Source organism: Typopeltis vanoorti, chromosome 18 (genome assembly GCF_054136105.1).
Source record: "Typopeltis vanoorti isolate ZY-2024b chromosome 18, IOZ_Tvanoo_1.0, whole genome shotgun sequence".
NCBI classification, from domain to species: Eukaryota; Metazoa; Arthropoda; class Arachnida; order Uropygi; family Thelyphonidae; genus Typopeltis; species Typopeltis vanoorti.
Window position 1 is genome coordinate 112,179,812 of NC_143566.1, and position 16,985 is coordinate 112,196,796.

Consider the following 16,985-nt stretch of genomic DNA (forward strand, 5'->3'; position numbering starts at 1 on the left):
ACGATATCTCTTACCTACAGTATGCAATACTGAAGTGTATAAGAAAAAGTAGCTAGAATGACTTACAAACTACCATAAAGAAAACTGAAGTATTTGCAACCACTTATATAGCGTAAACAAAGGACTATGCCAATGTAACAAAAAGAACTCATCAATTTAATATACTGTATGAGGCCCTATAATGGGGATGAGTTATCTATAAAGAAAATGAAAAATCCATATGCTGGTCAGCATTGACAGCAAAGTTATAAATCTGGGAATTATTCCCTTTTCCCTTTTGGATTATGTTCCTTTAAGCATAATACATCACTGGAAAGGTCCTTTTTTGGGGAGAAAAAATAAAATAAAATTAAATTAAAAAAATCGAGAGCAATGCTGACTATGTGTAAAAAATTGCAATGATAAAAATGTTATGTGACAATGAGTAGAGAGAACCTCCTTTTTTTCATACAGAAGGATAAACTGTAATAAAATCACATGCACTGCTGTAAAAAAAAACTTATTGTTTCATCAAAAGATTAACCACTTGTTCCATCAGGACTGGGACATTCCTCTGAGGTTTGGTTCCATGAATAGTTGGTAAATAGTTTCTTATTTATAAATTGCTAATACTAGTTGCATTTTGAGGGAGTAAAAATGCCAACTAATTAAGCCACACTTTTTAGGAACAAACCATGGTTTTTATGAACTTTTTAAGGAGTGAGGAACATAATCTTTAATAGGAAATACTATCTAAACAGCTCTTGATCAGAAGATGCAGTGTTACTGTTACCTGGGATGGAAAAGAGAACCATCCTAGGTAACAGTGAAATTTGTGAACTTTCCTTCAAAGAAGAAAAATCCTATATCTCACTACTTTAGTTCAATTTTTTAATAATTTTTATATGTAGAAAGATTCAACAGATAAATGGAAGATAAATCTTCCATTTATCCCAGCCTAGGTTGTCATGATAAGACACTAGTTCTTTCCAGTATAATTTGAAATGTTTCTGCATTGAGTGTACTGTGCACAAGTAAAGTATATTTGTACTCAAAGATGCTGGTAGAAATCCAAAAAATATTAGCGTAATAAATTATTGATTTATTTTTCCCATTTGGTGGTTTCCACACAATATGGAAAAAAACATACCATATCGAATGGTTTTGGAGATCGATGTTTGGAAAGAGTGTTGTTCACTGAGCAGTTGAAAGTCAGGGGCACCTTGTGCATAGGCACTGCGAAACTGCAGCATCCCCAATTTTTCTCAATATATAAATATATTTATTAGTTTATTTATATTTGCTTGTAATATTTAATTTTATTATCAACATTACAATTCTCTTATTTTGTATAAAAAATAATAAAAATCCATCTTATAGCATTTAGGAGGGCAAAGGTCACCAGCAGCACTGTGTTTACCAGCGTGTAATATTGCTATGCGCGCAAGCATATGCATGTCATAATGAGATGCGAACTATTAGCATAATGTGGCACTGTTGTTTATATGCAGTTTGCACCAGTAGTTGAGTGTTCGTAGTGCTTATCGTGTTTACTCCTTCTCTTTAAATATTTGGACATTACAATTAAAGGATTTAATTGTAATGTCCAAAAATTGTAAATTTATTCCTTTAATTACAGTTAAAGGAATGGATTTTATTTTTATGTAATTTTGAATTATACCAAACTGTATAATTTTACCATAATTTTGATATTTTATCGAAACACGTGTGTATGCATATTTCTAAAGTTGCAGCACCCTGACAATTTCAAGCCATGAGCTGCCACTGTTGAAAGTACAAATTCAGGGAAACTAGAAGTATTAGAGAAGATGCAGTCAAGTGTGGAATTAGCTGCCCTCAAACAAATGAGTATGTACAGAAATGATTACACAATGGTAAATGCAATTTCATTTCAAATGCTGAATAGGTTGGTAATGACATTACCCAAGGATAACTGAGGGCAGAACCGGCACTAAGGTCTTTGCCGCCCGCATGCAATTTCTATCTAAGCACCCCTGTAATGATCAGGGCATGTGTGGTTCTTTTATGACAATAAAAATTTAAATTATCTGAAATTTCTTAAATAAATTTTGACAGAATAGCCACATGTAGGTTCGCTAAATGTAACGAACCGAGGGTGTTGACTAGGCAGGATAATCGTTAAAAACCCGAATATTCAAAAAATTCTCAAAAGTTAAAGTAAATTTTGATAAAGCCACTTCACTTTAATCGTTGAATATAATGATACAGGGATTATAGCCTTCTCACTGAACAGGATCGCTAACAAAATTAAAATGAATTTTAATTAAAGTTAAAATTTATTTGAACTAAAGCTTAAAAAATTCTTGCATTTTACAAGTTATTAAATTCTTAGTAACTTGTAAAAATTTTTTTGATAAATTTTATAAGTGGAACTATCTTTTAGGAAAATAAAAGAAAATAAAAGAAACATGATAGATGAGAAAAAAAGAAAAGAATTCAGAAATAATTAGAACATTTAATATAAGTATTCAAAAAATAACATCTTTACAGAATAACAGAAAATAAATTAAATTACATAAAAATACTTGAAATTTTTTAATTAAAATTTTAGGGTTTTGGATTTCATATTCACAAAATTAGAAATAATGATCTTAACATCTAATTCCGCACATATATCATTTTCAATAGCTATTAACACCAAACTAACAAGCCTTTTTTGTGACATACTTGTTCTTAAGTAGGTTTTAATCAATTTCAACTTGAAAAAGGAATGTTCACCGCTTGCTACACTAACAGGTAAGGTTAATAGTATTCTTAAAGCAATTGAAAAGTTAGGGAAAGATAAATTATTGGACACAATAAAATTAAGAACATCGAAAGGGTTTTGAATATTTAAATTATTCTTCCGAAAAATATCCCGGAAAGCACATAACTCGTCATATAGTTCTATTGCATTTGCGTCTTTATTGTCACCGTCCATCAAGAGAATCTCTAAATCATCACATTTTTTCCGTAAATCTTCATTATTAATTTGTAGTAATCTATACAATAAATTGAAATTATCATAATATGTTTTTAGTTGTTCAAAACGTTCTATTAACGTACACAGTGCAACGTCTAGAAGTGTATAAAACACATTCACTCTAAATTTATCTACTGGTGATTGTGACGTTTCATCATGATGCTTGTAGTCAAATTGTCATGTCTTCTTTTGTTGTTGAACTTCTGTACCAGTTTTAAATTCTTGTTCTCCATCAACCTCTTCACTCAGTTGTTTGTCGTTTTTAGAACTTCTTTAAAATTTGTATCTGATCGATACTCTTGTAAGAATATTTTTAAGTTTATGATAGATTCTAAAGCAAGTGCAATGTTCACATTTTTGTCTTGAAGCGTTTTACTCACAGGGTTTATTCTGTTAAGTAAATCATGCCAAGTTATAAGAGAGCAAATAAATTTGTAGTCCTTTATTTTAGCACATAATGTTTGTGCTTCATGCTGAGTTTCTTTATTAAAATTTTCATTATTTATAATTTCAAAAAGTGCATCATAAATTTCTCCTAACTGATATCGTAGAGGGTGGATTGCATTAATTTTACTTTCCCCATTGTGTTTCTGCAATGTTAAATTTTTACGAACTTTAAAAGCATTGCCCAGCGTTTGTAAGAGAATGAAAAGAAATTGTATATTTCTTGAATAATTGCAAAGAAACTAATTGTATCTGCATTCACTTTGGCTGCATCGTTAATGATTACATTTAGAGTATGAGCAGCACATGGCACGTAAAAAGTTGAGGATTTTTGTTTAAAAGCAAATTTTGGAGCTCATATTTTTTCTCTTTCATATTTGCCCAATTATCATACCCTTGACCTTGCATGTCTTCAATGGGAATGTTCCATTTTTCCAGTACATAAACCATGTCCTGTGGAATCTGATATATCTGCAAAACCTAAAAAGTTATTCCTGATCTTGACAATTCCATTGTCACAGGAAAGAAAGCGAATAACAATGGTCATTAGTTCTGTTTTACTTGAATCAGGTGTGCCGTCTAAAATTATGGAATAATATTTAGATTTTCGAATTGATAATAAAATTGTATCCCTCATTGTGTTACTTAAAGTTTCCAATATTTCATTTTGACTGTCTTTACTCAAATAGTGTATTCTATTGTTTCATTGTAGGGCCCTTTCAACATGATTTTCCATAACAGGATCAAACTTTGCAAACAGTTCATTAATTTTAAAAAATTGCCGTTATTCCTTTCATATAATTTATCAGATGATCTACGAAAAGCTAAATTTTGGCTACCAAGGAATTTTACAATTTCAATCAAGCATTCTAAAACACTCGTCCAATTTTTCTTTTCCATTTCATACATACTTTGAGTCTGGCAATCAATAGTAGTTTTGTTTTTTTTTAATTTTCATCAAGTTCCTTCCATTTTAAGAAATATTTCATGTGAGTTAAACTAGTTCATGTCTATGCAAAGTTGTACTTACATTTCTTATAACCTTCTACAAGACTACTTGATTCAGTAGGTTCAAAAAGTTTGCAACAAAAGCAGAAAACAGAATGTAAAGTTTCGGAATAAATGAGCCATGTTCTTGGCACGAGCGCCCCATTATTCATTTTTCTATTATAATACGTGTCGCCAAATTTACGACCGTATGTATCTCTGGGATATATTATATATTTTTTTGAACAGGTCCCATTTCAATTAAAACAAATCGTAATATTTCATCAATATTTCCCCATTCACCTTGATCTTCTAAATTTACAGAGACTAACAATGTGTTAGTTTCGTGGTCAACTACAACTGAATCTTCTCCTAACTGTTTTTCACTTAAATCATGCGTCTTGTTATCTTGTTCAATAGTTGCAATAGTACTTTCATGCAAACTGGATGATGGGCACGGATCTTCAACTCTGATTTCTGAAGTATTGAGTTGGTTACAATCTGCATCAGAATATTTTAATATTTTAACAAATTTATTAAGAGCCCCAGTTTGTTTCTTAATATCTGCTTCTTTCACAGCGTGACGTTTAATATTTTGTGCACTGGATAACTTTTTTTTAATTTTTGATTCCATTTCTGTTTTATACCCACAAGAAATTATTACACAACATGACACAGAGATGAAATAATAGTCCGCACTGTGCTACTGTCAGTAGCCTACTGAGATGAGTACCATATGACAGGTTAACTAACAACAAATGTTTTTACGAAAATTCGTTTCTGCGCATAAAAACCGGTCACCGTTTTACTTTAGATAAACTGCAGTAGACACAATTCTGCGGGCAAGCATTTAGTCTGCTCTCGCTGCAAAATTGTAAACAGACGGCTGATCAAAGAGGCGGCAATATACAATTTTTTGTAATTTTTATTCGGTGTATCTGACCTTATTTATTTCAATATTGATCATTCTAAGAATTTTTTGTTTTTATGATAAAAATTTTGTTTCTTCAAAATGAACTTATGAATCATGCCCCGGCGGAGGCGTCCCCTTTGTAGCGGCGCCCACATGCCTGCTTCCACCGGCCCTGACTGAGGGTCCAAGAGGATGTTGAAATGAATGCCAGAAGTATCAGGATTAAGGTAGAAGAGTTTTGGGCATTGGTCAGCTCAACTTGGTCAAAAATTATAGGCATCAGTGAGACCTGGTTGACAGAAAATTATTATTTGGTAACCTTCATGCAGTCAACAGACTCATCGTGGGAGACCCACTCAACCAGCAACCCTACCTACACTCACAACACACTCAGGCAATGCATTCCACTCACTAAACAACTCTACGTAAAAAGTCTTCTTCACCACATCCAGGGATGGATGGACTTTCATTCTTCCCATCTTAACATCCACTCTTTTTATAATTTTTAGTGCATTAATCTGATAGAATCCCTTAACTAACTTGTAGGTCTCTATCATATCTCCTCTTTTCCTCCTATCCACCACCTCTGTAATCCACATTCCCTCAAATGCTCCAGAGTCCTGATATTACTTTGGTTATTCATTTTTGGATCTTCTCTAGTGTCTCCACATTATAATGAAAACTAGGCGACCAAGCATGAGCACAATAATCCATGTGGTTTAACCAATGCCTTATATAGATGCACCACCATCACCTCCTTATCCCTACATATCAATGTACTTTTTATCATAGCAGCAATATGATGTGCAGTGTTTGCAACACGTGCACTCAGAACTTCAGTCCACTGTCCACCATGACTCCAAGATCCTGAATCTCATCCACTTCCTGAAGTACAGCTCCACTAATACAGTATGTAGCTTTATATCTCTGTTGTATATCCCGAAGTGTAACAGCTTGCATTTATTAACACGAAAACTGCACCCCCCCCATACACACACATACTCATTTGTTTATGCTAAAAGTCTATTCAAGTATTCCTGTAGAGAATTCTACCTAACTTTGCATCATTGGCAAACATTTGAAGATCTTCTGTCAATCCACATGAAATAACATTAACAAACAAGTTAAATAGCAGGGGCTCAAGAACAGAATCCTGAGGCACACCAATGGTCACCTTCCTTTTCTGAGACATGGCTCCATCATACACAACTTGCTGGTATTGTTCAGAGAGCCAAATTCCAATCCATCTAACTAATATACTATCTATTCCTATCCCCTGAAGCCTGTACACCAACTTATCATGTGGTAATCTATCGAATGCTTTTGCAAAGTCCAAGAATATCACTGCAATGATTCTCCATTATCCAACACATTAATCATCTTATCATAAAACATAAGCAGATTGCTAAAACAAGACCTGCCCTTCACAAACCCATGCTGACTCATAGAGAATCTTGTGTTCATCAAACCAATCCCATATTCTATTTTTAACCAATTTATCCAACACTTTGATCATAACTGCAGATATATAGACTAGTCTATAATTGGAAACTTCTGTTCTTGAATCATGCTTGTGGTGAGGTATTATTTTGCCTTCTTTTCACACCTTAGGAACCTTACCCACTGCAAACTCTTTTGTGCATTCTTTAAAAATACACAGTAATATGTCATCCATTCAGACAGCCTTATTAACATCTAACCTGAGCAACACTTGACACACCTCCGATTCTTTCACTTTTAATTCTCGCCTCCCTCCTACATATTGCACAGCATCATTCACACCACAAATGATTTAATTACAGTAATAGAATGTAAAGAGTACTGAATTTTCAGGATAGAAAGAATAGGATAGTAAGTGCTACTATCCAGTAGATACTGCTGATGATAGCTGAAGAATTTCAACCAAAATAAATTAGAAATTTAAGAGGATTTGATGTCTGGGAGAGATGGTTCATTTAAGGCCATCTCATGGTGTGAGAGATGACAAAATATATTGTTGGTTCCTGCTATAAACCAGGAGATTCACAGGAAGAAGTAGATGCCATGCATCAGCAGATAGGCAGGAGTGCTGGCAGAGCAATTATGTAAACCAACTATAGGAGCAAACTAAAGGGAAGAAAGAGGACAAAGGAAGATGTAATAGAATTTATAGGTTACTAAGGGATAATTACCCCAAACAGCATGTCATGGAGGGGACCAGATGTTTGAGTGAAATATCTGGTAATAGCATCAGAAGATGCATTTATAACCATAAAATGTGGAATTCTCTGCCTGTCCAAATGGTATCAGGTAGCTTGGAGAACTTACTGGGAAGAAACCAGCTGCAGCCCGTGAAGCTTTAAGTGGGGGTGCTGCCTACACAAAATAATTAAAAATTTTTTTTTTTTCCTAATCAGTAACCAATTTATTAATAAATAAATCTGTATTATTAAAGAATTGGTTACTGATTAGGAAAAAAGGAATTTTTTAAAAATTATTTTGTGTAGGCAGCAGTCCCACTTAAAGCTTCACGAGCTGCCACTGGATGAGACATAATACAGTCAGGTAAGTGGAGTAACATGGCAGGAATGGTGAGAATGTAAGCAGCTAAGGTATGCAAATACAATTATGATATAAATGTCAATGAGCATGATAATAAATCTGGTCAAGAGGAGGACCCATACATATTAGGTATACATTTTTGCCTAAGATTGCTGGCATTAGTGAAAACTGGCTCTCAGATGTAGGTGTGGTGACACATCTACATCTGAGTATGTAAAGTCTATAATATAATCTAACTATACCCTTTACATACACAAGAGTATGTAAAGGGTATAGTATTTTTGAGAAGGATAGAGAAGGTGAGAGAGGAAAGGGGGGGATACTAATGATATTAGATAATCTGAGTTCCAGTTAGGACAGAAACTCATGAAAGAAATAAGTTATTATTATTATTATTTGACGACACCTCCAGGGAGTCCAAAGACTCATCGAGGGAGAGTGTGCCAACAGCATCGAACGATTGATCCCTTCCAACTACTAACCGCGCTCAAACTTACTTAACTGAGCCATTAGTAGCAGAGGCGCTACCAATCGACCAACCTTTGCCGGCAAAAGGTTGGTTAATGTTACATGCAAGTTAATGTTACATGCAACAGTGAGTTTGAGATATTTGGAATAAAGTGGAGGCTAATATAAAGAAATATATGGCAGAGTGTTGCAGACTTAGCAGGTCAGTTGCTGTGAACAATGAAATGCATTGTCAATTATTGTAAAGGGATTATTAAATGAATAATCATTACAGGTGAAATTATTCTGAGTGGGCAGCAGAGAAAACTCAAGAATGAAGAATTTATTGATTTGTTGCGAGACAATTTTCGCAAGCAGTATGTGTAAGAGGGACCTCAAGGTCAAAGATGTGACCTTCAGGTCCCTCAAGTAAAAGAAACACATCAGGTGACTGTTGCTATGAACAGGTTACAGTGATCTGCAATGCTGATCTGAGAAGTAGCAAAGTATAAGAATGTTCCAATTAGGAAAAGTAAAATACTGAACTACAAAGTTGAAAATCAAGACACTTAACAGAATACTATGTTTGGTCTCAGGGCATCAGTTATGGTAGGGATAACCAACCTATGACTCATGTGCCAAAAGTGGCGTATTAGATGATTAGAATAGAAGTGGAGTATTGGACCCCCAATGATGATGATAAAAAAAGTAAGCCTATTTATGAAAAAAGTATTAATCAAAAACAGATTTGTAGAAAAACAAGCTAAAACTTAGTAATTATTTTTAGCGATTTTATTGTTTCATGCACATCTTTTGCCTATAACTTGTTCCATCCTGAGGTGCCAAGTGTTAATAACAGCAGTGTGTCGCAGGTTTTTGTCAGTCAGTTTATTATTATTATTATTTGTGACACCTCCAAGGAGTCCGAAGACTCATCACAGGAGGTCACCTACTGTACAACTCTTCGTCTCAGCTATTACAAAGAACCTCTACTACCAATCACCTACATCAATGCCATCTACTGGCCACAACCACCATCAGTATTTTTTGTCTGTAAATTGCGTGTGCTCTGAAGGGCCGATTTGCTGTATGCGGGATGAAAAACCCTGCTATCACCATATGAGATTGACTAACTCACCTTCGATTGAAAAAGTCCATATAAAGATTCCTTCCGTCATGACGAGAATCGAACTTAGGCCTTTTCCAATCAAAGGGAGCAACGTACCGTCGTTCTTCCAATTGCGCTACGGAGGCGCTTTTTACAATTGACACTCGTGTTATGGAGTTGTGCTTTGTTTGTGCTTTGTGAATGTTTGCAGTTTTGTATTTTTTTGAAAGTTAAGCCTTGTTTTTACATTCAGTTACTTGCAGTACAAAAGAAAAACAGGTGATAGTAAGTGCGAATTCAATGAACAGTGGGAAAATGAAAGTTCTTATTCATAGCAGATCTGTCAGGAAAACTGTTGTGCATAATAAAAGACAGGATCTTAACACACTATAAAACACAACATCAGAACTAATGTTGTGTTTTATAGTGTGTTAAGCAATGAAGCTAATGCTTGGATAAGTTACAGAGAAAGAGAGAATCTCGTTTTTAAATTAAATCAGTATACCATGTCTATATTAATATTTTTACTGGGAATTTTTAAGGGTACAAGGGTTGTATGGCATATCTGAACTAGTACGTGAAAAAATTGCCACTTGAAACATAAAAGATTGGCCACCACTGAGTTATGGAATGGAAAGGTGTCAAATGTCCATATGAAGCTCATGATACATTATCTGAATGTGTCCCCACAGTTCAAAAAGCAAACATAGTAGTAGTGAAATAGATGTGCAAATGTATAAAGCAAGAGATTTATAAGAAGACAATATTATTAATATCACGTAATATTGATACTTGGATAAGGAGGGATCCTACTCCACACTACTCAATCTACCAAATACAATGAACAGCAACTACATCAATGGCATCTATTGCCCACCACCATATTTTCACAGACAATCACAAACATTCATGCCCACGATGGGATTCAGAATCCGCAGCCTTTTGGTTGGAAAGCTGATATGCTAACCACTCGGCCAATCAGGCTGGTTTTCTGGATATTTAAGGAATATTATGAGAATAAAGATGATAAGCAGTTATGAATCATATGAAGTGCAGACCAGAAAGGCTATAAGTATTATACAAAATGCAAAGAGTCAGAGTATAAAAATTAACTTGGCTGCACAGAATAAAGCCTACCCAAAAGAAGTTTATTGTTATGATATAAGTAAAAGAAAGAATGAATGCTTGCCTGTGTCAAAAGCAAGTGCAATTATTCAAATAATGAGTGATCACACTTTGCTAAGGTCTATCAGCCTAGCATAGGCACAATATTATTATTATTACACTAAGAACCCATGGAGTTAAAAACTCATCTAGGAGGTCCTTTTGACATACACACAACTCATCATACAATGCCTTAAACACATTCAAATTCTCTGCAGACACCACACACTCTCAAGCAAGGCATTTCAATCATTCACAACTCAGCATGCAAAAAAACATGCTTCTCACTTCCTTGTTCACACCCTCCTGATACATCTTCCAGGGATGACCTCTTGTTCTTCTCCGATCACCCACTATTTTATGAAAAACCTCATTGTTAATCCTATAACAACCTCTTACCAACTTGTATGTCTCTAGCATATCACCCTCTTCCTCCTATTTACTAGACTCTGTAAATTGCATCTTCTCAACATCTACTCTACTCCCCATAGTTCATCCCAAATTTGCATCATCTGCAATAAACAACTGAATATTCCCATCAAATCTTCCACAGTATCATTAGCATGCAGGTTAACAGTTCTACCTCTACACTGGATGAAGAGACAGTGGTGGATGAGGAAGTGGTTCCAAAGTGGTTGTATAACTTGGATAAGAATTTGGCAATAGGACTGGATGGGATATCGGTGTACATGCTAAAGGAATGTTTGGCTGAGCTGGTTAGTCCCTTGATCTCATATAATTTGAGACACAGCTCAGGAAAGATCCCACAGGAATGGTGATAGTCCTAGTGTATAAGGGTGATGCAAAGATTGGTGTGTCAAAATACCAACCTAACAGTATTTCTCTCCAAAACAAAAAAAAAATGGTGGGTTATGCAGAATTTCCTAAGAAAGGGGTCTAATGCTTTCATAATTTTTTATTGATGTTTTTAAAATTTCTTGTATTTATTACAATATGCTATCTACCAGTGACAAATATTCAATACAATAATAAAATCTGCCAAAATGGTTTGATAAATGAGTGCAATGATCTTTCAGTACAGACATACATACATATACCCTTAATGATGAAGAAAACATATAACTCCTTGCACAGCACACTGAAATATTTAAGTAAAAATTATATTCAGTTCTTGGAATATGAAAGATATTCCATGAAAAGAAAAACAGAAGGAAAGTACAGGAAAAAAAGGATTATATATAAAAATGAAAACTGACATTAAAAATAAGATTTTCTTATTTTTAATGTCAGTTTATGATTTTTATGTTCACAGTATCACTGCACACATAAAAATCAGAGCAGAGAATCATACATCAAGACAGTAATATTTCAATAAAATATTGTCAATTTTGAATCATTTTGTTTCTAAGAGACTTTCATATCATTATTGTGCACCTAAACACTTTCTAAAAAATAAGTTGATCAGTTGTATTTATACACTATAATAAACTAATTATGCACTTTTGAAGAAATTAATTAAACAATAACAACTGGGCTTGTTCAAACTTGTATTACACACTGTCAGATAGTTAACCAATCATTTATTATTTATTTTTTTGAAATCATCATCACAATTTTGAGGAAGTTTTTGACTCACTGGCACGTATACATTAACAAGTGAGACTTAAAACAGATGATACCAAAACAAATTAATTAAAAAATGGAAAAGTTTTAGTTTTGAATTAATGCCTGACTTCTGAAATACTATGTCATACTATGAAATTTATGTCATACAGTTACTTGTATGAAAAAAAAATGTAAAAAGAAATGCAGAGTAGATTAGTAGAAATGCTGAGTGATTCTTGGTCAATCTGCCACGAAAACTAACAAGACCTTGGAGGTGTCGTATAATAACAATAAAAGTAATTTTAACAATTTAAAAAAAAAAAAAAAAACGACAGAATACTTGAGTATACAGAGTGGATGAAATGTGTGTTGGGAAGAGGCTGGGTAAACTGAAACCTTGACTTATATTGTCAGTTTTCATCATGAATGAACCTGTATATCAAGTAACAATGCTGTGCTCAAGCAATACAAACTGCAATTTGCAGTTTGTACTGCTTGAGCACATAAAATGGGGTTTGCAGATGACATTTATTGCTGATGACATAAAATGGGGTTTGCAGCACATTTATATTTCCTGCCCAATGTGGTCAACTTCAAGGAAGAATATAATAGAATATTCTGTATGCATATTATGTGGAATGCACTTGCCAGTCAAGTGAAAACTGGTTTTTGATGTTCCACTGGATGTAAGTGAGCTACTTTCTTGATGTTGAAAATTTATTTATCACTAGGTTAGACTATAATAGATTTAGTTTAATCCTTTATCCCAGTGAGAGCAAACAAAGTTTGCGCCTGAAAATATCTTCAGGACTAAATATAGTGTTGTACTATCTTATCCAGTAAGTAGTGCAACACCAAGGCAACTCGTGGCAAAGGTGGAGCAAGCTACCAGGCACTTCTAACCCAGTATCTCCCATAATGCAAAACACATTTCCTATGTGGATATGTATACTGTTATGCATTAAAGGGATTGGCCATCTACCCAGACTAGTTTCGACCTTTATTGAGGTCTCTTCAGTGGGAGCCAGGCCCAGAGCTGGAGATACCAGGCAGAAGCAGTAGCAAGTCATCTGTGCCTATGGGAGTTGCCAAAAGGTTTATCACCTTTTTTAAAAATTACTCTGGATTTAGAGAAAGTGCACTACTTACTGGATAAGATAGTACAACACTATATTTAGTCCTGAAGATATTTTCAGGCGCAAACTTTGTTTGCTCTCACTGGGATAAAGGATTAAACTAAATCTATTATACTTTCTTGATGAATATCACATAAAATTGTACATTTCAGAGCTAGATTCCATTTTTCTTTTAAGTCAATTTGTATATAATGTAAAGTTTACTGAAAAGATGATGTTAAGGGAAGGAAGCTTAAAAAAAGAAACAGATTTATGTATTTTTTTTAATGCATGGATATCAATAGGTAGTTTCATCTGATGATTTATAATAAATAAGGTTTTTTGAAAGTTTAACGAAAGAATTGCAGCTGATTTTCCATTTACAAAATCGTAAGTTTCACCCAATGAAAAACAATAGTAGAAAATATGAATTTTAATAAACCAAATGCAGTTAATGCTACTTCGAAAAAAAAAATTGGGATACTAGTACTCTATTCACCTTGCAACTTCTTGGTGATAATCGTAATCCTCACTTTGCACTGTCCATTCATTCTTCCCTGTGATTGGATTAAACTTTTGAGTAAATACACTCATTTTGTGGAAAAATAACCGGAAAGAAGCAGGTAAATGCTGTTTTGGTAAGATATTACATGAATGTTCTATAAGTTTAAAGCATGCTGACAAGTAACCATGCACCCTTCGGCCAATGTTCCCTTTACTATTATTATTTACTTTCGACCGGACCAAGCTACACTGGAGGACACGCTGCTTTGAAGGGTACACTTGCGTCCTCTAGAGCTTAGAAAGAAAAATGCGAAAAACCGGTTCGGAGAATTTACTGAGTTTTCTAACTGGTTCCCTAAAACTATGTAGAAATTACATACACAGAGATAGCTTAATGTATCTTCGCGAGATACATTAAAAAAAAAAAAAAATCGCTTACGTTTCCAATGATATTTTATTATTATTATTATTATTATTATTATTGTTGTTGTTGTTGTTGTTGTTGTTAAAATCAAGCAGATGTGATTTAATGGATTTTAATATTTTATGCATTTTTGAAATTATTTTAAAATAAAACATAATTATGTATATCATAATAAACAAGGATTAAGATCTCACTGATAACCAAATACTACTCGTTTAGTAAGTTCCATTTTTAGTTTCAATTTTTGCCTGAAATATGTACAAAACTTTGAATGTTTTTATCAATCTTCCAAGGAATCTAAGAACTTATTTTATGGTAAAATAGCGAAATAAGATGAGAACAAATGCAGTGGTTAATATTTTATATTCATACACAAAAAAGAGAGTAAACGACGCTCTTATTCATTGATATATATAAATTACAAAGATATTTATTTATTCAATATATGTATCTTTCAAATGAAGTATATTTTTTTCCTATCTATTTTCGAGATTTTAGTAATTGCAATTACAAATAATTACAAACTCTCGAGTCCAGACATTCTGCTCTATACTGAAATCTTTAGTATACAAGAAGTATGCGTGGAGAGAAGGAGAATCTCTCTAGTTACGTTCTTTGTTCATGTAACTACATATGCATTTTATACAGCCACCTTACTGCTTTTTAATTACGATATGAGTGTAGTGCATATGTATAAAATAGAAGTTGACAGCCTATATTTCTACCCACTGCAGGGTGAAGCACCATTGCAGGAGGTTTTGAGTCTACTACTCCTATGGTAATCCAGTCCATATACGGAAAGTGGACAATCACAAACACACCCCTGCCTACGCGGGATTCGAACTCGTAACCTCTTAGCTGGAGAGCGGATATGCTAACCACTCGGCCAACCAAGGCGACGTATATAGAGAAAAAATCGACCAATTTTCTTTTTCTTGTATTTATCCTTTTAATTGTGTGACAAATTGCATTTCGCCAATGTTTATTTTTAAAATAATTCCATGATTATTATTTCTGTGTTATTAATTACAATTGCTATATATTCGTAATTTAGGAGTTTACTACTAAATCTGAAAACCATGACAGTGCAATTTATAAAAACAAGGGTTATAAGGAATACCAACAATAAGATAGATTTTTATCATCATCATCATTATCATATCAAGGATTTAAGCCTTGCATGGACTGTTCCGGCTTTAGAAGTCATCGTTGAATCATTTAAGAGGGCGTCCTGGTTTTCTTTATCCCTAATGGTTTGTACTTGAACGCTTGTTTTGGTAATCTTTCTGTTTTCATTCTTTGAACGTGTTCCATCCATTTATGTTTATATTTTTTAATTTTTTCTATTACTGGTTCTTGGTTTAATTCTTTCACAATTTCTTCATTTCTTTTGTGATCAAATAGGGTATACTTTGCAGTTTTTCTCATAAACTTCATTTCTGCTGTTGTTAATCTTTGTTTGTCTTTTTGTTTTATTGTCCAGATTTCGCTTCCATAGATTAAGACTGGTAGATCTAATGTATTGTATACTTTTAATCTGGTTTGTTTTTGAACTAGGTTTGGTTTAAATATAGAGTTAATTGTTATTTTCTGTTATTTTTAAATATTTTGCAATTTTTACGTTTATATCTTTTTTTTTTTATTTTCATATGGGATCGTACATCCTAGGTAGTTAAATGAATTCACCTGTTCTAAGATCTTGTTATCTATTACTATTTTAGTTCTTGCTGGATTTTGTCCTTTAAAGGCCATAGTTTTTGATTTTTCTGTTGATATTATCATACCATAATCTTTGGATATCTCATTTAGATCTAAAATAGCTTTCTGTAGTTTATCTTCAGAATTTGTAATTATTATTTGGTCGTCGGCAAAGAGGAGAGTGTTTAAGTTTACAGTAGGAGAAAGTTTAATTCCTTGATGTAAATTTTTATTCCATTTTATTATTATTTCATTTAAGTAGATGTTAAAAAGAGTTGCTGAGAGGGGACATCCCTGTCGGACCCCTTGGTTTATCTCTCTCGTATATGATAGCTCGTGATTTAATCTTATTTGGATTTGATTATTTTCATATATACTGTGATAGCTTTTAGGATATTATTTGGTATTTGTCTTTCTTTTAATATGTTAAATAATATGTTTCTTTTAACTTTGTCAAATGCTTTTTCAAAGTCAATAAATGCAATATGTGTTTCTAAATGTATTCTCTTCTTTTCTCTATTATTAATTTTAGGCAAAAGGCCGGATCTATACATGATCGTCCTTTTCTAAATCCATTCTGTACTTCTAAAATAAAGTTTTCGGAATATTTCATTAGTTTGCTATTTAAGATTCTGCTATATATTTTGTAACAGGAATTTAGTATACTGATACCTCTATAGTTTTTAGGGTCATCTCTATTACCTTTTTTAAAGACAGGAATCACAATTGCTTTTTTCCATTCTATTGGGAGGGATACCAGTTGAATAAATTTTATTTAAAAATAATGAGTCTTTCTTTGAATCTAGTTTCTGCATATTTATATAGTTCTGAACCTAGTTTATCTTCTCCAGGTGATTTTCCGTTTCTTGTTTCTTTCAGGCTGATTTCTAATTCTTCTTTAGTTATTTCCTTTTCATTTGCATTAATTGTTTGTCAGTTGTCTTTTGTAAAACATTTGTCTGTCCACCATTCTGTGCAGTAATTTAGAAATTCTTGTAATTTCAATTCAGTGTTTAATTTTATGTTTTCTTTGGTATCTGCATTTATGTGTTTCAAAATTTTATATACATTGGGTCTTATTTTATATAAAT

The 16,985-nt window shown here is 33.3% G+C and overlaps 1 protein-coding gene across 1 annotated transcript in view; it reads right to left on the reverse strand.

The window, feature by feature from the left end:
- Positions 1-14,038, reverse strand: part of LOC150097077 (protein arginine N-methyltransferase 7-like) — a 136,713-nt gene extending 122,675 nt beyond the window's left edge. Inside the window, exon 1 of the mRNA XM_090408719.1 lies at positions 13,768-14,038. Coding sequence (XP_090264845.1) covers positions 13,768-13,862 — 95 coding nt within the window. The 5' untranslated portion in view covers positions 13,863-14,038. The remainder of the gene's footprint in view (positions 1-13,767) is intronic.
- Between the last annotated feature and the right edge of the window lie 2,947 nt (positions 14,039-16,985).